Source organism: Cherax quadricarinatus, chromosome 21, assembly GCF_038502225.1.
Source record: "Cherax quadricarinatus isolate ZL_2023a chromosome 21, ASM3850222v1, whole genome shotgun sequence".
Taxonomy (NCBI): domain Eukaryota; kingdom Metazoa; phylum Arthropoda; class Malacostraca; order Decapoda; family Parastacidae; genus Cherax; species Cherax quadricarinatus.
The window spans coordinates 14,530,480-14,555,444 of NC_091312.1; the positions used below are offsets into that span (position 1 = coordinate 14,530,480).

The 24,965-nt window shown below is 38.8% G+C and overlaps 1 protein-coding gene across 6 annotated transcripts in view; it reads right to left on the reverse strand.

Annotated features, from left to right (window-relative positions):
* The window catches only part of GTPBP1 (GTP-binding protein 1), a 144,038-nt gene that overhangs the window by 88,554 nt on the left and 30,519 nt on the right, over window positions 1-24,965 (reverse strand). For 5 of the 6 annotated variants that reach the window (XR_011392264.1, XM_070087237.1, XM_070087235.1 and 2 more), the window contains exons 3-5: window positions 22,247-22,358; window positions 8,544-8,724; window positions 6,417-6,595 (exon numbers count right to left, since the gene is read on the reverse strand). Coding sequence is in view for 5 of the 6 variants with exons in the window: in XM_070087237.1 (XP_069943338.1) it covers window positions 6,417-6,595; window positions 8,544-8,724; window positions 22,247-22,358 (472 nt within the window). In the remaining variant the exon portion in view is untranslated. The remainder of the gene's footprint in view (window positions 1-6,416; window positions 6,596-8,543; window positions 8,725-22,246; window positions 22,359-24,965) is intronic. The other variant, XM_070087239.1, reaches the window with a different exon arrangement.

The following is a 24,965-nucleotide window of genomic DNA, read 5'->3' on the forward strand; positions in this document are numbered from 1 at the left end:
CTCACTCATACATAATCACTGTCTTTGCAGAGGCACCCAGATACAACAGTTTAGAAGCCTATATAAAGATATATAACACATTGTAGGTAGTAGGTTGGTAGACAGGAACCACCCAGGGAGGTACTACCATCCTGCCAAGTGAGTGTAAAATGAAAGCCTGTAATTGTCTTACATGATAGTAGGATTTCTGGTGTCTTTTTTCTGTCTCATAAACATGCAACTTCTTCTTACACTTAGGTCACACTACACATACTTGTACAAGCACATACAGTGGAACCTCTACTTACGAGTGCATCCACGTGCGAGTTTTTCCAGATACGAGCATCTGCTCGGTCAATTTTTTGCTTCCAGATGCGAGCGGGCCTCAAGTGAAGTTAATTGACACTGGTGAGGGGGCTCTTGCTCTTGATCTAGGGAATTGGATCTCAGTTGTTTGTTGGACTATCTTATTGAAACTTGGGCAATGTATGATGAAAAGATGCTTCTTAACGTACACCGAAAATGAAAGAAATCGGACCATAAATAACGGAGTTCACTTCTCAGCCATTAGCCTCCAGCTAGCTGTATATTTTTGTATGGTTTTTATAGTTGTATTCTCGTTTTATTTGGTCTTATGTGATAGAATGGAAGATATACTACAAAAATAAATATGATTTTAATTGGTTTCACGATGAAAAGTACCTTGAAATTGACTTCAAAATAGCAGAAATGTTCGATTCTTTGGCGACATCAGTGGTAGACATCATGAGGTAGCAGTGGCAGACAACATGAAGCAGCAGTGGCAGACAACATGATGCAACAGTGGCAGACATCATGAGGTAACAGTGGCAGACAACATGCAGCAGCAGTGACAGACATCATGAGGTAGCAGTGGCAGACAACATGAAGCAGCAGTGGCAGACATCATGAGGTAGCAGTGAGAGATAACATGAAGCAGCAGTGGCAGACAACATGAGGTAGCAGTGGCAGACAACATGAAGCAGCAGTGACAGACAACATGAAGCAGCAGTGACAGACAACATGAAGCAGCAGTGGCAAAGTGTAGCATTAAGAGTGTAGCAATTAAGTGTAGCATTAAGAGTGTAGCAATTAAGTGTAGCATTAAGAGTGTAGCAATTAAGTGAAGCATTAAGAGTGTAGCACTTATAAGTCACTCTGACTTTTTTGGGTTATCCTAGGTTCTCTACACATGTAGTCAAGAGCAGGAATGGCTGCTGTGGTGGGCCTATAAACCCCAACAACAATGACTGCTGTCACCACCGCTAGCCACATACCTAATGACATGTATTTTATTCATTCTAGTGTATATATCATATTTCTATGTTATTAATATTGTTTATTATGTCATATTACATGAATTGTGATAGATAAATAAGCTGTAGAGTTGATATTAGGGAAATTATTGAAGTATTTTCTCATGCCTGGAATTCCACTGGAACGAATTAATTCCATTTCAGTTAATTTAAATGAGGAAAATTGACTCTGCAAACAAGCAAATCCAGTTGCGAGCAAGGTCATGGAATGGATTAAACTCGTAAGTAGATGTTCCACTGTATATACACACCCCTCTGGATTTTCTTTCTAGTTCTTGTTCTTGTTTATTTCCTCTTATCTCCATGGGAAAGTGGAACAGAATTCTTCCTCCATAAGCCATGCATGTTGCAAGAGGCGACTAAAATGCCAGGAGCAAGGGGCTAGTAACCCCTTCTGTACAAATTACTAAATTTAAAAAGAAAAATTTTCCTTTTTCTTTTTGGGCCACCCTGCCTTGGTGGGATACGGCCGGTTTGTTGAAAAAAAAAAAAATATAACACATCCCTCCAACTGCCAATATCCCAAACCCCTTCTTTAAAGTACAGGCATTGTACTTCCTATTCCCAGTACTCAAGTTTGGCTATATAAAAATAGTAATTAATTATTATTAATCCTAATAAAGTGGAAACAGGAATATTTGGATTAAAAATAATTATTATTTATTATTATCACACTGGCTGATTCCCACCAAGGCAGGGTGGCCCAAAAAAGAAAAACTTTCACCATCATTCACTCCATCACTGTCTTGCCAGAAGGGTGCTTTACACTACAGTTTTTAAACTGCAACATTAACACCCCTCCTTCAGAGTGCAGGCACTGTACTTCCCATCTCCAGGACTCAAGTCCGGCCTGCCGGTTTCCCTGAATCCCTTCATAAATGTTACTTTGCTCACACTCCAACAGCACGTCATTTATTAAAAACCATTTGTCTCCATTCACTCCCATCAAACACGCTCACGCATGCCTGCTGGAAGTCCAAGCCCCTCGCACACAAAACCTCCTTTACCCCCTCCCTCCAACCTTTCCTAGGCCGACCCCTACCCCGCCTTCCTTCCACTACAGACTGATACACTCTTGAAGTCATTCTGTTTCGCTCCATTCTCTCTACATGTCCGAACCACCTCAACAACCCTTCCTCAGCCCTGTGGACAACAGTTTTGGTAATCCCGCACCTTCTCCTAACTTCCAAACTACGAATTCTCTGCATTATATTCACACCACACATTGCCCTCAGACATGACATCTCCACTGCCTCCAGCCTTCTCCTCGCTGCAACATTCATCACCCATGCTTCACACCCATATAAGAGCGCTGGTAAAACTATACTCTCATACATTCCCCTCTTTGCCTCCAAGGACAAAGTTCTTTGTCTCCACAGACTCCTAAGTGCACCACTCACTCTTTTTCCCTCATCAATTCTATGATTCACCTCATCTTTCATAGACCCATCTGCTGACACGTCCACTCCCAAATATCTGAATACGTTCACCTCCTCCATACTCTCTCCCTCCAATCTGATATTCAATCTTTCATCACCTAATCTTTTTGTTATCCTCATAACCTTACTCTTTCCTGTATTCACCTTTAATTTTCTTCTTTTGCACACCCTACCAAATTCATCCACCAATCTCTGCAACTTCTCTTCAGAATCTCCCAAGAGCACAGTGTCATCAGCAAAGAGCAGCTGTGACAACTCCCACTTTGTGTGTGATTCTTTATCTTTTAACTCCACGCCTCTTGCCAAGACCCTCGCATTTACTTCTCTTACAACCCCATCTATAAATATATTAAACAACCACGGTGACATCACACATCCTTGTCTAAGGCCTACTTTTACTGGGAAAAAATTTCCCTCTTTCCTACATACTCTAACTTGAGCCTCACTATCCTCGTAAAAACTCTTCACTGCTTTCAGTAACCTACCTCCTACACCATACACTTGCAACATCTGCCACATTGCCCCCCTATCCACCCTGTCATACGCCTCTTCCAAATCCATAAATGCCACAAAGACCTCTTTAGCCTTATCTAAATACTGTTCACTTATATGTTTCACTGTAAACACCTGGTCCACACACCCCCTACCTTTCCTAAAGCCTCCTTGTTCATCTGCTATCCTATTTTCCGTCTTACTCTTAATTCTTTCAATTATAACTCTACCATACACTTTACCAGGTATACTCAACAGACTTATCCCCCTATAATTTTTGCACTCTCTTTTATCCCCTTTGCCTTTATACAAAGGAACTATGCATGCTCTCTGCCAATCCCTAGGTACCTTACCCTCTTCCATACATTTATTAAATAATTGCACCAACCACTCCAAAACTATATCCCCACCTGCTTTTAACATTTCTATCTTTATCCCATCAATCCCAGCTGCCTTACCCCCTTTCATTTTACCTACTGCCTCACGAACTTCCCCCACACTCACAACTGGCTCTTCCTCACTCCTACAAGATGTTATTCCTCCTTGCCCTATACACGAAATCACAGCTTCCCTATCTTCAACATTTAACAATTCCTCAAAATATTCCCTCCATCTTCCCAATACCTCTAACTCTCCATTTAATAACTCTCCTCTCGTATTTTTAACTGACAAATCCATTTGTTCTCTAGGCTTTCTTAACTTGTTAATCTCACTCCAAAACTTTTTCTTATTTTCAACAAAATTTGTTGATAACATCTCACCCACTCTCTCATTTGCTCTCTTTTTACATTGCTTCACCAATCTCTTAACCTCTCTCTTTTTCTCCATATACTCTTCCCTCCTTGCATCACTTCTACTTTGTAAAAACTTCTCATATGCTAACTTTTTCTCCCTTACTACTCTCTTTACATCATCATTCCACCAATCGCTCCTCTTCCCTCCTGCACCCACTTTCCTGTAACCACAAACTTCTGCTGAACACTCTAACACTACATTTTTAAACCTACCCCATACCTCTTCGACCCCATTGCCTGTGCTCTCATTAGCCCATCTATCCTCCAATAGCTGTTTATATCTTACCCTAACTGCCTCCTCTTTTAGTTTATAAACCTTCACTTCTCTCTTCCCTGATGCTTCTATTCTCCTTGTATCGCATCTACCTTTTACTCTCAGTGTAGCTACAACTAGAAAGTGATCTGATATATCTGTGGCCCCTCTATAAACATGTACATCCTGAAGTCTACTCAACAGTCTTTTATCTACCAATACATAATCCAACAAACTACTGTCATTTCGCCCTACATCATATCTTGTATACTTATTTATCCTCTTTTTCTTAAAATATGTATTACCTATAACTAAACCCCTTTCTATACAAAGTTCAATCAAAGGGCTCCCATTATCATTTACACCTGGCACCCCAAACTTACCTACCACACCCTCTCTAAAAGTTTCTCCTACTTTAGCATTCAGGTCCCCTACCACAATTACTCTCTCACTTGGTTTAAAGGCTCCTATACATTCACTTAACATCTCCCAAAATCTCTCTCTCTCCTCTGCATTCCTCTCTTCTCCAGGTGCATACACGCTTATTATGACCCACTTCTCGCATCCAACCTTTACTTTAATCCACATAATTCTTGAATTTACACATTCATATTCTCTTTTCTCCTTCCATAACTGATCATTTAACATTACTGCTACCCCTTCCTTTGCTCTAACTCTCTCAGATACTCCAGATTTAATCCCATTTATTTCCCCCCACTGAAACTCTCCTACCCCCTTCAGCTTTGTTTCGCTTAGGGCCAGGACATCCAACTTCTTTTCATTCATAACATCAGCAATCATCTGTTTCTTGTCATCCGCACTACATCCACGCACATTTAAGCATCCCAGTTTTATAAAGTTTTTCTTCTTCTCTTTTTTAGTAAATGTCTACAGGAGAAGGGGTTACTAGCCCATTGCTCCCGGCATTTTAGTCGCCTCATACGACACGCATGGCTTACGGAGGAAAGATTCTTTTCCACTTCCCCATGGACAATAGAAGAAATAAAGAAGAACAAGAGCTATTTAGAAAAAGGAGAAAAACCTAGATGTATGTATATATATATGCATGTGCGTGTCTGTGAAGTGTGACCAAAGTGTAAGTAGGAGTAGCAAGATATCCCTGTTATCTAGCGTGTTTATGAGACAGAAAAAGAAACCAGCAATCCTACCATCATGCAAAACAGTTACAGGTTTTTGTTTCACAGTCATCTGGCAGGACGGTAGTACTTCCCTGGGTGGTTGCTGTCTACCAACCTACCTACCTACTTATTATTATTAATCCTAATTAAGTGGAAACAGGAATATTTGGCTGGTTAAAACAATTAATAAAAATAAAAAGTACATGGGACTCCCCAGTTTATGAACAAGTTGCATTTCTTGACAAACATAGCCTTTGTAACTAAGAACCCCTTTTGTTATGTACGCCAGCTATCTCCCACCTTGGTAGAGTGACTCAAAAGGAGTGATCGCATTCACCGTCATTCATCTTGTGCCAACATCCTCACCCCTCCTGTAGAGTGTAGACACTGTACTTCCCACCTTCAGGATTCAAGGCCAGCTAACCAGTATCTTTGAATCCCTTCACAAATGTTACCTTGCTCACACTCCAACAGCATGTCAGGTCACAAAAACCACTTGCCTCCACTCACTCTGATCTAATGTGCTCACAGAACCCCTTATATAAATATAAAATACAAAAATGCAAAATGATTGTACTGTACAAAGGATAATTACCAGAATGCATTACACAGGTTCATAAATACACATCAGAATACATAAAACAATTACTTTCTTAATATTATGTGTTTTGGATTTTGTTCTTAAGTGTAGATCATTGAAACTCGAGCATTTGTAAATCAAGGACTCCCTGTATCCAAATCTTAATTTTATTTTTTTTTATTTTTTTTTTTAATTTTTAACCTAGCATGGTATACTCCTGAAATTACAAGAGCAACCCCTAACCCCTGCACAACTAATTACTTCAAGAAATCATTAACAAAATAATTACCCTAATTACAATATTTCTACTGAGATTTTTTAGCTATCATTCCTAATACCTCTGGTGGCATATTCAAGGAAAGTTAAATTTTTTAAATTAATAAACTTCTTCAGTAAAAATGCTTACCTTGACTATCAAATCCAAGAATGTCATTTCCAACTGAAGAGGTTCTTCCAGTCTCCATCTCATGCTTGTGTCGAAACAGCTTCATGCGTGCAGTACCACGGCCATTATCCAATTCACCGTGCGTCAAGACACCCAGCAGAGTTGACTTTCCTGCATCTACATTTCCAACTACTGCCACTCTGAAATGCATAAAGGAGATCATAATAAAATTTAAACAACACTTTTTAATCACAAGCAACTATTTACATCGGGAGCAAGGGGAAAGTAACCCATTCTCCTGCATAAATTACTAAATTTAAAAAGAAAAACTCATTTTTCTTTTTAGTCACCCTGCCTCAGTGGAATATGGCCAGTTCATTGAAAAAAAAAAAATATTTACATGACTCTCTGTTCACTCTTAATGAAATGACAAGTACAATGGTACATTATACCCTACTGACCCCCCCTCCATTCCATAGCATGCATTAAATATTAAAAACAACAGAGTATTCTGTTAATTAACTTGGGAGGACTTCAGAATATGTAGGTAAGCAGGAGGGAGGGAAGAACACACACAATAAATGCATCAAAAAATTAAATATGAAAATAGCTTTCAGTGAAAGAACACTATCAAATTTTCACAAACTTTACCACTAGTTGATATTCACATCCATACTGCTTATCTTTTTCTTTAGAGCATTAACAATTTGCAACTTGTAAAAGCCTTAAGATACATATAATGTATTTCAACCATTACTGAACCAGTGAAAATATTGTCACTTTGACGGATCAAAGACCAATTGCTTCTCTTCCAGTTTCTCAAACTGACTATTTATACTTCTTTCAAAGAGTATTACTTTTCATCTAGGGGCATTAACTTTCAAATTTATCTTCACATAAATGAATGCAGCAAATTCACAAATAATGTCCATCAATTCTTAGGCTACAACATGAATTACAAATTCCCTCATTAGCACCCAGTATCCACACAAATTTAAACTTGCCTGCCATCTGAATTTTCCAGTCAAGGCCTATCTTATAACTACTCTATACCAGTAAAGAACAAATATATCAAAGGAATAACATCAAACCTATGCCCAGCCCACAAATTCAACATTACTCACTACAGAAACTTTGTTGTATCCCATATCATAAACGATAAATTTCACTAATCAACATATATTTATGCAATCAATGTGAAAATCAATGAATTCCTGAAAATGACTTTAACCCTTTCACCACTGTGAACCCTGAAATATTTTGTGAAGGAATTCAGGACAACCACTTAGCCAGCCTTGAGTCCTAGAGGTGAGAAGTATAGTGCCTGCACTCTAAAGAAGGGGTGGAGATGTTTGCAGTTTTGCACCTCTGGCAAGACAGTGACAGAGTAAATAATGGTGAAAGTGTTTCTTATCAAGTCGCCCTACCTTGGTGGGAGATGCCGTGAGTGTTAATTTTTTTTTTTATTTTATTTGTGTTACATAACCCAATATTATTAATGTACAATTATTGCACTCCAAAACTGCTCAAAATGTTTGACAGTGTTATGTCTGTGTACAGAGGTCACGGACACCCGAAACAAATCATCTTTTCATTCTTCAGTAAATTTAGTTTGGAAGCTATGAACTGACTATCAAACAAATACAAGTAGTATGCATAAAAAGGCTTAAAAGAAATTTATTACCTTTTCTACAAAAGATTTTGAGCATTGAATTTCATGTCAATGTTCTGAGTGCTTCTTCAAGGTTTCTTACATTTAAAGGCAGTTGAAACATTATGTTCATTTGCCATACCATGAGATCAAGGAAGAGAAAGTCCAAACACAAGATGTCAAAAACAAGTCTCCCAACAAAAAAACATAAAATTTAAGTCACCACCACACAAAGAAGGAAATGTATAAGCCAAAATAAGCAGAGATATGAATCACAATAAAGCCCTAGAGAATGTAATGAGTATTGAAAGGTTAATAAGAAAGGCAACTACATACTATTAGCATACTACTGTACAAGAAGCTGTCTGATAATGAAGTATGGCAATTAACATTTTTAGTGGTCTCATACATCCTCCTGTTACATCTAATTTAACATAAAAATTAATTCCCAATAGCTAATGTCAGAATTATGAAAGCAAAATTTATATTAGGCACACCTAACTTCCATAAAGTCTTCAGCATCAGCCTTTTTTCTGACAAGAAACTGCCCTTGAGTCCCAGTCTTGGACTTCTTTTCTCTGAGTAAAACACAGTCTGCTTCAAGAGTGTCAGCCAGTGACTTTAGTGTAGCCACAGATGCATCGTATTCCTCTTCTTGCAAGCCACACACAGAGTCATCTGAAGTGGTTTAAACACGACTGTAACTGTCATTCATGATCACAATATACACTATACTAAATGTAAAAACCAAAGCAATATATAAATGTGCTTCAAATAAAGTATAAAATACTGACAAATGTATAAGAGAAACATGTGAACAATATTACCTAACTTTATTTAAAATCACTTTACCTATCTGGTAGGCAAAAAAAAATCCTTAAAAGTGACTTGATGTTGCACACGACTCTCATACAAGTAAAAAAAAAATGTATACAGTTGAACCCCATATCTGATAAATTAGGCACAATAGGTGGAAAATGATCACTTTTTCACTGAAGGAAAGCACTTCACAGCTTCTCTTGGGTTTTGAAGAACTGCTGACCTCTCTACTTTGGCACTTTGGGGCCATTATTATGCAAAATTAAGAGGTATTTTTGGGTCACAGTAAGCCATGGATACTAAAACTGCTGATAGCGAATCTGTGAATACGGGGGCTCTGCTGTAATTTAGTAAAAAATTTATAAGAACAATGGCTGCTTCTGTTTCCTTTTAATATTCACTGCTTCTGTCAACTGCAGTGCCATATTTACAATTTCCATCCACATTTCACACACATTTACTATCTCTTACCATGGGTTTAAGCCCCCACCCATTACAATTTTTTGAGTCAATACAAAGTTGATTTATTATGGCTCATTTTTGCACTGATAGTATTTCTTTAAAAGCTCATATCCACATAAGTTTCAATTAGTACAGCACACAGCTGGATTTTATTAAATACAGTGGAACCCTGAGTTTCGGCAGTAATCCATTCCAGGAGCTAGGCCTAAAGTCGAAACGGCCTAAAGTCAAAGCAATATTTCCCATAAGAAACAATGTAAATCCAATTAATCCGTTCCACCCAATTTTTTTTTTTTCAACAAGTTGGCTGTCTCCCACCAAGGCAGGGTGACCCAAATAGAAAGAAAATCCCCAAAAAGAAAATACTTTCATCATCATTCAACTCTTTCACCTCACTCACACATAATCACTGTTTTTGCAGAGGTGTTCAGAATATAATAGTTTAGAAGTATATACGTATAAAGATACACAACATATCCCTCCAAACTGCCAATATCCTAAACCCCTCCTTTAAAGTGCAGGCATTGTACTTCCCATTTCCAAACTCAAGTCCGGCTATATAAAATAACCACTTTCCCTGAATCCCTTCACTAAATGTTACCCTGCTCACATTCCAACAGCTCGTCAGATCCCAAATACCATTCGTCTCCATTCACTATCTAACACGCTCATGTATGCTTGCTGAAAGTCCAAGCCCCTCACCAACAAAACCTCCTTTACCCCCTCCCTCTAACCTTTTCGAGGACAATCCCTACCCCACCTTCCTTCCCCTACAGATTTATACACTCTCCATGTCATTCTACTTTGATCCATTCTCTCTAAATGACCAAACCACCTCAACAAACCCTCTTCTGCCCTCTGACTAATACTTTTATTAACTCCACACCTTCCCCTAATTTCCACACTCTGAATTTTCTGCATAATATTTACACCACGCATTGCCCTTAGACAGGACATCTCCACTGCCTCCAACTGCCTCCTCGCTGCAGCATTTACAACACAAGCTTCACACCCACATAAGAGTGTTGGTACTACTATACTTTCATACATTCCCTTCTTTGCCTCCATAGATAACATTTTTTGCCTCCACATATACCTCAATACCCCACTCACCTTTTTTCCTTCATCAATTCTATGATTAACCTCATCCTTTATAAATCCATCCGCTCACACGTCAACTCCCAAATATCTGAAAACATTCACTTCTTCCATACTCCTCCTCCCCTAGTTGATATCCAATTTTTCTTTATCTAAATCATTTGACTGTGGATGTTATGAATGAGAAGAAGCTGAATGTCCTGGCTTTAAGTGAAACAAAGCTGAAGGGGGTAGGAGAGTTTCAGTGGAGAGGAATAAATGGGATTAGGTCTGGGGTTTCAAATAGAGTTAGAGCTAAAGAAGGAGTAGCAATAATGTTGAAGGATAAGTTATGGCAGGAAAAGAGGGACTATAAATGTATTAATTCAAGGATTATGTGGAGTAAAATAAAGGTTAGATATGAAAAGTGGGTTATAGTAAGCGTATATGCACCTGGAGAAGAGAGAAGCGTAGAGGAGAGAGAGAGATTTTGGGAAATGTTGAGTGATTGCGTGGGGAGGTTTGGACCAAGTGTAAGAGTAATGGTGGTTGGGGATTTCAATGCTAAAGTGGGCAAAAATGTTGTGGAGGGAGTAGTAGGTAAATTTTAGGTGCCAGAGGTAAATGAAAATGGGGAGCCTTTAATTGAGCTATGTGTAGAAAGAGGTTTAGTAGTAAGTAATACATATTTTATGACGAAGAGGATAAATAAATTTACAAGGTATGATATAGCACGTAATGAAAGTAGTTTGTTAGATTATGTATTGGTGGATAAAAGGTTGATGGGTAGGCTCCAGGATGTACACGTTTATAGAGGGGCAACTGACATATCGGATCATCATTTAGTTGTAGCTACAGTTAGATGGGAAAAAGAGGAAAATGGCAACAAGAGGGAGGTGAGAGTGTATAAACTAAGGGAGGAGGAAGTTCGGGTGAGATATAAGCAACTACTGGCAGAAAGGTGGACTGGTGCAAGTATGAGCAGTGGGGGGGGAGGGGTTGAAGAGGGTTGGAATAGTTTTAAAAATGCAGTATTAGAATGTGGGGCAGAAGTTTGTGGTTATAGGGGGGTGGGTGCAGGAGGAAAGAGGAGTGATTGATGGAATGATGAAGTAAAGGCTGCGATAAAAGAGAAAAAGTTAGCTTATGAGAGGTTTTTACAAAGCAGAAGTTTTATAAGAAGAGTAGAGTATATGGAGAGTAAAAGAAAGGTGAAGAGAGTGATGAGAGAGTGCAAAAGGAAAGCAGATGATAGAATGGAAGAGGCACTGTCAAGAAATTTTTATGAAAATAAGAAAAATTTTTGGAGCGAGTTAAACAAGTTAAGAAAGCCTAGAGAACAAACGGATTTGTCAGTTAAAAACAGAGTAGGGGAGTTAGTAGAAGGGGAAATGGAGGTTTTGGGTAGATGGCGAGAATATTTTGAGGAACTTTTAAATGTCGACGAAGAAAGGGAGGCGGTAATTTCATGCACTGGACAGGGAGGTATACCATCTTTTAGGAGTGAAGTAGAACAGGATGTGAGTGTGGGGGAGGCGTGTGAGGCATTACGTAGAACGAAAGGGGGTAAAGCAGCCGGAACTGACAGGATCATGACAGAAATGTTAAAAGCAGGGGGGGATATAGTGTTGGAGTGGTTGGTATTTTTGTTTAATAAATGTATGAAAGAGGGGAAGGTACCTAGAGATTGGGGGAGAGCATGTATAGTCCCTTTATATAAAGGGAAGGGGGACAAAATAGATTGTAAAAATTATAGAGGAATAAGTTTACTGAGTATACCAGGAAAACTGTACGGTAGGGTTATTCTAATTGAAAGAATTAGAGGTAAGACAGAATGTAGGATTGCGGATGAGCAAGGAGGTTTTAGAGTGGGTAGGGGATGTGTAGATCAAGTGTTTATATTGAAGCATATATGTGAACAGTGTTTAGATAAAGGTAGGGAAGTTTTCATTGCATTTATGGATTTAGAAAAGGCATATGATAGAGTGGATAGGGGAGCAATGTGGCAATGTGGTAAGTTACTAAATGCTGTAAAGAGTTTTTATGAGGATAGTGAGGCTCAGGTTAGGGCGTGTAGAAGAGAGGGAGACTACTTCCCGGTAAAAGTAGGTCTTAGACAGGGATGTGTAATGTCACCATGGTTGTTTAATATATTTATAGATGGGGTTGTAAAGGAAGTAAATGCTAGGGTGTTCGGGAGAGGGGTGGGATTAAATTTTGGGGAATCAAATTCAAAATGGGAATTGACACAGTTACTTTTTGCTGATGATACTGTGCTTATGGGAGATTCTAAAGAAAAATTGCAAAGGTTAGTGGATGAGTTTGGGAATGCGTGTAAAGGTAGAAAGTTGAAAGTGAACATAGAAAAGAGTAAGGTGATGAGGGTATCAAATGATTTAGATAAAGAAAAATTGGATATCAAATTGGGGAGGAGTATGGAAGAAGTGAATGTTTTCAGATACTTGGGAGTTGACGTGTCGGCGGATGGATTTATGAAGGATGAGGTTAATCATAGAATTGATGAGGGAAAAAAGGTGAGTGGTGCGTTGAGGTATATGTGGAGTCAAAAAACGTTATCTATGGAGGCAAAGAAGGGAATGTATGAAAGTATAGTAGTACCAACACTCTTATATGGGTGTGAAGCTTGGGTGGTAAATGCAGCAGCGAGGAGACGGTTGGAGGCAGTGGAGATGTCCTGTTTAAGGGCAATGTGTGGTGTAAATATTATGCAGAAAATTCGGAGTGTGGAAATTAGGAAAAGGTGTGGAGTTAATAAAAGTATTAGTCAGAGGGCAGAAGAGGGGTTGTTGAGGTGGTTTGGTCATTTAGAGAGAATGGATCAAAGTAGAATGACATGGAAAACATATAAATCTATAGGGGAAGGAAGGCGGGGTAGGGGTCGTCCTCGAAAGGGTTGGAGAGAGGGGGTAAAGGAGGTTTTGTGGGCGAGGGGCTTGGACTTCCAGCAACGTGCGTGAGCGTGTTAGATAGGAGTGAATGGAGACGAATGGTACTTGGGACCTGACGATCTGTTGGAGTGTGAGCAGGGTAATTTTTAGTGAAGGGATTCACAGAAACCGGTTATTTTCATATAGTCGGACTTGAGTCCTGGAAATGGGAAGTACAATGCCTGTACTTTAAAGGAGGGGTTTGGGATATTGGCAGTTTGGAGGGATATGTTGTGTATCTTTATATGTGTATGCTTCTAAACTGTTGTATTCTGAGCACCTCTGCAAAAACAGTGATAATGTGTGAGTGTGGTGAAAGTGTTGAATGATGATGAAAGTATTTTCTTTTTGGAGATTTTCTTTCTTTTTTGGGTCACCCTGCCTCGGTGGGAGACGGCCGACTTGTTGAAAAAAAAAAAATGTTATACATAAACAAATGATGTCAAACACAGTGGTGTGTGCGGGGGAAGATGTTGATGACCTAAGTATGTTTAGGGCAGCACTGAAGGTCTGTCAGGAAACAGAGGCTGTACAAGACTGTTGAGAAAATTTTTCATCACACATTATCAGAATGATAATCAATGCCATACCTGTGAAGAAGTTTTTGGAGGGTTTTCTGTTCTCTCTAGTGACCACTTAATCAGCCAGGAGATTTCTGCCCATAGCCCACAGACATGCACAACCATTCACAACCTGGCTTAACAGGCACATTCTACCAAATAGCCCAGTTTCCTCATTAAGATTTCAGCCATTCTTCAGGCAGTATTTCTTATGCAGGTCCTTGTACAATACAGTATGTGCTGATGAGGGTTGAAAGTTATGCACCTCAGATGTTGAAACTTCTCTTTTCTTTTGGGATCCCTGCTTTTTATTGGGTTTATTCTATAATACTTCCTATATCTCTCACTCCAGTAGGTTGTTATTTCAGTGTACAAATATGAGACTGGCCTTCAAGGGTTTTCTTTGCATAGAAAGAGTACACAAATAACCTGCAGATAGAAGAAAGGAACTTATGACATTTCAGTCCGGCTTGGACCATTAACTAGTGTATGACTAGTTAATGGTCCAAGTCGGACCACAATATCATCATGAGTTTTTTCTCCTATGTGTGGGTTATTTGTGTATTGTTCCAGTCATGTTTTTGTGCCTTTTTATTTTTTATACAGAGTACATTCCAACAGATTTTACATAGGTCCAATAACTTTAATGTTTTACTGATTCTGTATGGGCAGTAAATTGTGTCTATTTTCTAGCTTGACTATTTCACTTACCTTCAAAGATGTGAAAATAAAATAGAATTTTAAACCCAAGTATAGTACAGTTGAGCATATAATTCCTAAATGCCACATCTTTTGAATGTTCCGATAATCCACCCGTTAACTTCCTAGCCTTGCTTACATTTGCTTTACTGTGCTCTCCAACATTTTATTGCACTCTCTAAATATTAGGTTGTCAGACATTAATATTCCTAAATCATTTACCAACTCCTGCCATCCTATTAACCCTCTGAGGGTCGGTCATGTACATGTACGTCTTAACACCCAGTGTCAGTCAAGTACATACTTTTTTTTTTTTTTTTTATTATCACACCGGCCGATTCCCACCAAGGCAGGGTGGCCCGAAAAAGAAAAACTTTCACCATCATTCACTCCATCACTGTCTTGCCAGAAGGGTGCTTTACACTACAGTTTTTAAACTGCAACATTAACACCCCTCCTTCAGAGTGCAGGCACTGTACTTCCCATCTCCAGGACTCAAGTCCGGCCTGCCGGTTTCCCTGAATCCCTTCATAAATGTTACTTTGCTCACACTCCAACAGCACGTCAAGTATTAAAAACCATTTGTCTCCATTCACTCCTATCAAACACGCTCACGCATGCCTGCTGGAAGTCCAAGCCCCTCGCACACAAAACCTCCTTTACCCCCTCCCTCCAACCCTTCCTAGGCCGACCCCTACCCCGCCTTCCTTCCACTACAGACTGATACACTCTTGAAGTCATTCTGTTTCGCTCCATTCTCTCTACATGTCCGAACCACCTCAACAACCCTTCCTCAGCCCTCTGGACAACAGTTTTGGTAATCCCGCACCTCCTCCTAACTTCCAAACTACGAATTCTCTGCATTATATTCACACCACACATTGCCCTCAGACATGACATCTCCACTGCCTCCAGCCTTCTCCTCGCTGCAACATTCATCACCCACGCTTCACACCCATATAAGAGCGTTGGTAAAACTATACTCTCATACATTCCCCTCTTTGCCTCCAAGGACAAAGTTCTTTGTCTCCACAGACTCCTAAGTGCACCACTCACTCTTTTTCCCTCATCAATTCTATGATTCACCTCATCTTTCATAGACCCATCCGCTGACACGTCCACTCCCAAATATCTGAATACGTTCACCTCCTCCATACTCTCTCCCTCCAATCTGATATTCAATCTTTCATCACCTAATCTTTTTGTTATCCTCATAACCTTACTCTTTCCTGTATTCACCTTTAATTTTCTTCTTTTGCACACCCTACCAAATTCATCCACCAATCTCTGCAACTTCTCTTCAGAATCTCCCAAGAGCACAGTGTCATCAGCAAAGAGCAGCTGTGACAACTCCCACTTTGTGTGTGATTCTTTATCTTTTAACTCCACGCCTCTTGCCAAGACCCTCGCATTTACTTCTCTTACAACCCCATCTATAAATATATTAAACAACCACGGTGACATCACACATCCTTGTCTAAGGCCTACTTTTACTGGGAAAAAATTTCCCTCTTTCCTACATACTCTAACTTGAGCCTCACTATCCTCGTAAAAACTCTTCACTGCTTTCAGTAACCTACCTCCTACACCATACACTTGCAACATCTGCCACATTGCCCCCCTATCCACCCTGTCATACGCCTTTTCCAAATCCATAAATGCCACAAAGACCTCTTTAGCCTTATCTAAATACTGTTCACTTATATGTTTCACTGTAAACACCTGGTCCACACACCCCCTACCTTTCCTAAAGCCTCCTTGTTCATCTGCTATCCTATTCTCCGTCTTACTCTTAATTCTTTCAATTATAACTCTACCATACACTTTACCAGGTACACTCAACAGACTTATCCCCCTATAATTTTTGCACTCTCTTTTATCCCCTTTGCCTTTATACAAAGGAACTATGCATGCTCTCTGCCAATCCCTAGGTACCTTACCCTCTTCCATACATTTATTAAATAATTGCACCAACCACTCCAAAACTATATCCCCACCTGCTTTTAACATTTCTATCTTTATCCCATCAATCCCGGCTGCCTTACCCCCTTTCATTTTACCTACTGCCTCACGAACTTCCCCCACACTCACAACTGGCTCTTCCTCACTCCTACAAGATGTTATTCCTCCTTGCCCTATACACGAAATCACAGCTTCCCTATCTTCATCAACATTTAACAATTCCTCAAAATATTCCTTCCATCTTCCCAATACCTCTAACTCTCCATTTAATAACTCTCCTCTCCTATTTTTAACTGACAAATCAATTTGTTCTCTAGGCTTTCTTAACTTGTTAATCTCACTCCAAAACTTTTTCTTATTTTCAACAAAATTTGTTGATAACATCTCACCCACTCTCTCATTTGCTCTCTTTTTACATTGCTTCACCACTCTCTTAACCTCTCTCTTTTTCTCCATATACTCTTCCCTCCTTGCATCACTTCTACTTTGTAAAAACTTCTCATATGCTAACTTTTTCTCCCTTACTACTCTCTTTACATCATCATTCCACCAATCGCTCCTCTTCCCTCCTGCACCCACTTTCCTGTAACCACAAACTTCTGCTGAACACTCTAACACTACATTTTTAAACCTACCCCATACCTCTTCGACCCCATTGCCTATGCTCTCATTAGCCCATCTATCCTCCAATAGCTGTTTATATCTTACCCTAACTGCCTCCTCTTTTAGTTTATAAACCTTCACCTCTCTCTTCCCTGATGCTTCTATTCTCCTTGTATCCCATCTACCTTTTACTCCCAGTGTAGCTACAACTAGAAAGTGATCTGATATATCTGTGGCCCCTCTATAAACATGTACATCCTGAAGTCTACTCAACAGTCTTTTATCTACCAATACATAATCCAACAAACTACTGTCATTTCGCCCTACATCATATCGTGTATACTTATTTATCCTCTTTTTCTTAAAATATGTATTACCTATAACTAAACCCCTTTCTATACAAAGTTCAATCAAAGGGCTCCCATTATCATTTACACCTGGCACCCCAAACTTACCTACCACACCCTCTCTAAAAGTTTCTCCTACTTTAGCATTCAAGTCCCCTACCACAATTACTCTCTCACTTGGTTCAAAGGCTCCTATACATTCACTTAACATCTCCCAAAATCTCTCTCTCTCCTCTGCATTCCTCTCTTCTCCAGGTGCATACACGCTTATTATGACCCACTTCTCGCATCCAACCTTTACTTTAATCCACATAATTCTTGAGTTTACACATTCATATTCTCTTTTCTCCTTCCATAACTGATCATTTAACATTACTGCTACCCCTTCCTTTGCTCTAACTCTCTCAGATACTCCAGATTTAATCCCATTTATTTCCCCCCACTGAAACTCTCCTACCCCCTTCAGCTTTGTTTCGCTTAGGGCCAGGACATCCAACTTCTTTTCATTCATAACATCAGCAATCATCTGTTTCTTGTCATCCGCACTACATCCACGCACATTTAAGCAACCCAGTTTTATAAAGTTTTTCTTCTTCTCTTTTTTAGTAATTGTATACAGGAGAAGGGGTTACTAGCCCATTGCTCCCGGCATTTTAGTCGCCTCATACGACACGCATGGCTTACGGAGGAAAGATTCTTTTCCACTTCCCCATGGACAATAGAAGAAATAAAAAAGAACAAGAGCTATTTAGAAAAAGGAGAAAAACCTAGATGTATGTATATATATATATGCATGTGCGTGTCTGTGAAGTGTGACCAAAGTGTAAGTAGGAGTAGCAAGATATCCCTGTTATCTTAGCGTGTTTATGAGACAGAAAAAGAAACCAGCAATCCTACCATCATGCAAAACAGTTACAGGTTTTTGTTTCACAGTCATCTGGCAGGACGGTAGTACTTCCCTGGGTGGTTGCTGTCTACCAACCTACTACCTTATATGCCAAAAATCTAGTGCCTTTAAATCTGGTGGAAGAAAGCTGGTAGGTCTACATATGAAAGAATGGGGCTGCATGGTCAGTGTGCACAGTATAAAAAAAATCCTGCAGCACGAATTGCATGAGAAAAAAAACCTCCGACCGTGTTTTTGGTTTAAAACAGCGACTTTGCAGCGTATTTTCATATGGTATTTATGGTTGTATTCTCGTTTTCTTGATCTCATTTGATAGAATGGAAGATATATTACAGACGTAGAGATGATTTTGACTGGTTTCACAATGAAAAGTACAGTGAAACCTCGACTTACGAGTGACCCACCATACGAGTTTTTCAGGATACAAGCAGTCGCTTGGTCGATTTTTTGTTTCTGGATACGAGCAAAAATTCAGGATGTGAGCTTCCCCCCCATACAGCTTTTTTTTAGACATCCAGATCTTACAAAAGTAAAAGTGAATATATAATTGTAGTTCATTGTTGTGATGTATTATGTTTTCACTGCTTAAAGCTATAACTGTAACAGAAATAATAGTAGGTATTTCTTACTTTATATTGTGGGTACTCATGTTTGTCGATGATTGTGAAGAGAGTGGAGAATTATCCTATGGCCCTACTGGGCTGAGGTGGATGGTAGAGGTTTTGGTACTGAAGTCGATGGTTGTACTGGAATGTGTATAAATTCTGTAATGGATTTCTATTCTATTTTAGTTGAGGTTCCACTGTACCTTGAAATTGAGCTCAAAGTAGTGGAAATGTTCGATTTTTGCCGATGTTCAAGAGTAAACAAATCACGCCACACGTCCAATACACGTCAACTGGTGAGTCTAATATTCTTTCACAAGTGCACTGATATTATTTATACCATTTTTACAATAATGCAGTAGTCTGCATAACAGTAAATCTTCTATTTTTTTGTGAGAATAAAAATTCAAAATGGAAAGCAAGAGTAATATAAGAAGGGCCTGGAGACATGACTAATGAACAGAGAAAATGTTATTTTACTGCCAGGAATGTCTGTCTTGCTTATTCTAGACCCTATTTTGAAATTGGCATCTTTTGAAATTTGTGTGAAATTGGCCAAATTCCCAATTTCTGACCACTTTACTGGGTAGTTGAAATCAGTAAATGGGCAGTTTCTTGTACTCAACTGATAGAACAAATGGAGTTCTAGCGAAATAGCTAAGATTTTATTTGACTGGAACATTGGAATTGGCCGAAAATAGGGCTCAAAGTGGACAAAATTGCCAATGCATAAATATCTTTCAAGACCACTAACTTTGTGAGAGCATAATTCTGTAAGTTTTCCATCAAATTTCATACTTTTGGTGTGATTACCATCGGGAAAAAATTCTCTATCATTTCATAAGAAAAAATAATTTTTTGTTTTTTTAATTTTTCGACCCTGAGTGGGAGTTCAGGATCAAGAGTCTCGGCCCTCAAAGGATTAAAAACATCCGAATACGTTTTCTATCGAGCAAGCTTTTTGAGTTCTTTGTTCTTTCTGTACTGAAGTAGTTGGAATTTGTCGCTTCAACACTGTGTTTTCTGTTGCCTAATGGAAGACTTTGTTGATATAGGTTTTCTGAGCCATTTACAGTGGAATCCCGAATATCAGCCGTAATCCGTTCCAGAAGGTCGGCCTAAATTCAAACCAATATTTCCCATAGGAATTAATGTAAATACAATTAATAAAAAAAATACATTTTGTAAAGTTTAACTATAGTTTTACATGCATAAAACAATAAATAAATATAAACATTACATACCTTTACTGAAGACTCTTGTTGGCATATGGAAGACGACGAGGAGGGGAGAGGGTGTTGGGGTTATTGTTTGGAAGGGAAATCCCCATCCATAATGACTTCAGGTAACAAGTCCCTCTCTGGGGTTACTTCCCTCCCTGCCTGCTACACTCCCTGCATGCCTGCTACACTCCCTCCATGCTACACTCCCTGCATGCCTGCTACACTCTCTCCATGCTACACTCCCTGCCTCCCTCCCACACTCCCTGCCTCCCTCCCACACTCCCTGCCTCCCTCCCACACTCCCTGCCTCCCTCCCACACTCCCTGCCTCCCTTCCACACTCCCTGCCTCCCTGATAAACCCACTTTCACAACATTAGCTTCCTTGATTTCTACTTCCTTTGCCAGGATGGAAGTGATTGCTGATTTGGATTTCCCATACATCCTGGCAAGTTCTAGCACTCGAACACCAGTCTCATATTTTTCAATAGCTTCTTTCTTAAATTCCATCGTGTTTCTCACTTTCTTTACCAAAGGAACTTTACTAGGAACCTTCTTTGGGCCCATGGTGGCTTATTTCACAGTCGCACTTAATAAACAAGCACAAAAACCAATGAATTTTACGGAAATGTTTGGATGAATGCGCGGAGTATATGCTCATTCACCATTAGACCCAGGGAGACTGACTCACCTATGCACGGTGTCCTGGCGGGAGGCGGGCTGAGACTTATAATACAGATGACTTACAAGGCATCGGCCAAAATACAGAGCAAAATTTCTGCCCAAACGCCAGCCTAAATACAAATTGGCCAATAAATGCAGAGGCCGATATTCGGGGTTCCACAGTATAATGATGAATCTTACCAACAAGTTGATGAATGAGACACCTGTACAACACTTTGGTATCTTTACTGTGGAAATGTTTCATCACCAAGCGGCTAACTCAGTCCAGCACAGAAATGAATGGTGGAAGATGAGTAGTAGTTTGAGGTAATCAGTCTGTTAGCCTTGAGTCGATGTTTTCAGTCCATCAATCAATCTTGATCAAAGTACAGCATATGAGTGGAGGAGAGGCTTATATACATCAGACAGTTGAGGCAAAACAGTCGGAAGCAGCGTCACCATGGAAAAATCCACAGGTGGAAGTAGGTCATGCCTCTAGGTTAGGCAGGTGTAGAATTCCCAGTGTCAAAACCCCAAGATGATGTTATGTCTGACAGAAAGCAGACATTTTATTTGGGATAGGTACTGGTGAGTTCACTTTGCATGGTATTCTTTATTTTATTCAAACTGTATTTACTAATAAAAATATGTTTGGTATAAGTTGGCTCTCGGGATCTAACACAATGCACATCACAGTGAACTAATCAGTGTAAATTGGACAAACCTAAGTGCTACCCATAATGAGTTCTTTGGATTTTTTCATCACTAACACACAAATGTCCCATGATTTGCCATATGCTATTTGAACATAACTCCTACATGTAATCCATGTGTTCCTGATATGCTATTTGAACATAACTCCTACATGTAATCCATGTGTTCCTGGATCCAGGTTTCAGACCACCTGAGACATGTGGGTCACTTGTAAAGAATCAGCATTTACCTCTACCTCCTTTCCTACCCCCTCTCCCTCCTAAAATTTTTTTCTTTTTTTTATGAATCCACAGATTACACTGGAGAATACAGTAAAAAAAAAAAAAAAAAGTAGCTGCCATGCTGCAGTCCCATCTGCTGATCTGCATTTAATTCTAAATTCAAATAATGTGTTGTTACGCATAACTTTCCCAAATGTTTTCAAGCCAAACATTTTTTTGTTACAAAACATTTTCATTTATGAGAGTTTCAAATTAACAAGGTCTGACTGTACATTTTAACAAATTTCTTTGTTTTTCCAAATGTACTTATTAGTGAAGCTGATATGAGTCATCAACATACGAAACTCCTTATTCTTAGATAGACAAAAATTAAAGTATTCTGATACACTAACCTGCACCAACTCCAACCTCAAACAAAGTCTCTCCATTTCCATCACAAATCTTCTCTTGAAGATGTGATCGAAGTTGATCGAAGACAATATCATCAGGACTAATCAGCATATTCTGTAGGACCCCATACAATATATAACTTGTTACAAGCATTAGATCATGCACTTATTTTAGAATTAAAAAAAGGATGAATACCCCTAATATTATTATGGTAACAGCTCCCAAAACAAGTGTTCGGTTCACCTCCCCCCCTTTCGAAAAAACAAATACAGTACCATTAAATTTGATCTTCATACCACTGTACTCTAGTATACATAGCAAAAGCCAACTATGGTAAATTCATTATTGTATAATAAAACAATAAAAATAATAATATATTATTTTAAAACTTACAAGTGATACAGTTTTTAATATGCACACAGAATGCACAGCATTTTGGGTAGAATTACACTAGGATTCAAACTACTTAATATTGCACTAAAGAATACATTGACTGTTTTTGTCATACACATACGTCTTACGAGCCAGTGTTTCGGACGTATTTAAACGCGCAAATTCTAGCGGCTTCAAATCAAGCACGAGAAAGCTGGTAGGCCCACATGTGAGAGAATGGGTCTGTGTGGTCAGTGTGCACCACATAAAAAAAATCCTGCGCCCCGCAGTGCATAATGAGGAAAAAAAACTCTGATCGTTTTTTTGGATTAAAACGGTGACTTTGAGGTGCATTTTCGTATAGTATTTATCGTTGTATTCTCGTTTTCATGGTCTCACGTGATAAAATGGAAAACATATTGCAGAAATAGATTTCACGATGAAAACAACCTTGAAATTGAGCTCAAAGTAGCGGAAATGTTCGATTTTTACCAATGTTCAAGAGTAAGCAAATCACACAATACGTCCAATACACGTCAACTGGGGAGTCTAATATTCTTTCACTAGTGCACTGATATTATTTATACCATTTTTACAATAATGCAGTAGTCTGCATAACAGTAAATTTTGTATTTTTTGTATGAGTAAAAAATCAAAATAGAAAGCAACAGTAATATAAGAGGGGCTTAGAGATGTGACTAATGAACAGAGGATATGTTATTTCAGTGCCAAGAATGTCTACATTGTTTATTCTGGACCCTATTTTGAAATTGGCATCTTTTTTAATTTGGTTGAAATTGGCCAAACTGCCAATTTCTGACCACTTTATTGGGTAGTTCAAATCGGTAAATGGGCAGTTTCTTGTACTCAATTGATAGACAAAATGGAGTTCTAAAGAAATAGCTATGAGCTTGGTCAACTGGAACAACGGAATTGGCCAAAAACAGGGCTCAAAGTCGGTGAAATCACCGATGCGTATAGGTCGCCGAGACTGCTAACTTCGCGGGAGCATAATTCGTGAGTTTTCGACCAAATTTCATACTTTTGGTGTCATTACCATCAGGAAAAGATTCTCTATCATTGCACAAGAATTGTTTTTTTTTTTTTTTTTTCAAAAAATTTTGTGACATAGAATGACAGTTTCAGAAAGGGGCTTGCAACAGTCAAAGGGTTAACAGAAAGTACTGATAAGTAAAATGGAAACATTGCACTATTATTTATGTATGAATTAAAGTTAATAACTGGACAGGCAGGATAATAATCATGCTACAGAAGAATGAAAAGCTATAATAATAATAATAATGAAGCGATAAAGATTACAGATAAAGTCAATACAGTACGTATACTAAAATTTAGGGGCAGAATTAAGGAAAGGCTGGGATACATGGCGTAATTATTAAGCTAACAGGAAATATAACAATACGATAGCAATTAAAGAAATTTTGGTGCAACTTTAACATGCAGTCTACCAGTTCATTTACACTTTAGAATGTGCTCTACCAGCATTTTTACACTTTAGCGTATGGTCTACCAGCACTTTTACACTTAATCTAACCTAACCTAGCCAAGTTAGGTTAGGTAGGCCGCACATTAAAAGTCAGTTCTCAGCGTAGACTACAAATACTGCAGTAGACCGCACACTAGAGTAGCGCTGAAATTTCTTCTAGCGAGTTACATATAATTATATGATTGAAGCATTTACATGCACGGTATTTGTTTCAGCTTCGATTTGAATTCATTTAGTATTTAAATTTTCTAATTCATCTTAGGTTATTTCACTTGTTGGGCCACTCAATTTACAGAGTTTCTTTAGTGGTTCAAAAGAAACACACGGAGTAGAAGAGGTACTGTATGCATTTTTAGTGTAATGCCTGTGTGTTCTGTTATAATTTTCCAGGAAGTGTCTTACATCAGCACCAGCATTATCATGCAGTGTTCTAAATATTGTATGTGGAGAGAACAGTAGTAGGATTTGGTATTGTATTTAGACGGTTTAGGGACTTGAATAAGTGCATACTGATTTGCCTAATATTGGAGTTTGTGATGGTTCTCCTAGCTGCCTTTTATTGATTGATGACCTGTTTGAAATAGACTACAGGGGTGGATCCCCTGGCACAAATCCCATATGCCAGGTATGGATAACTGAGGGAAAAGTTGTGCTAGTAACCTAGGCTGGGGAACATAATAGGCTGATACTGATATCAAAATAAACTGATACCTTACCAATGCCATCAAAATTAGACAACACCCAGTGATACTGATACTTTAGCATACCACTACATATTGAAACTTAGGCATCCCCCTTTGACATTTTTTTTTTATGTTAGATTTTTTTTTTTTTTTGTAACA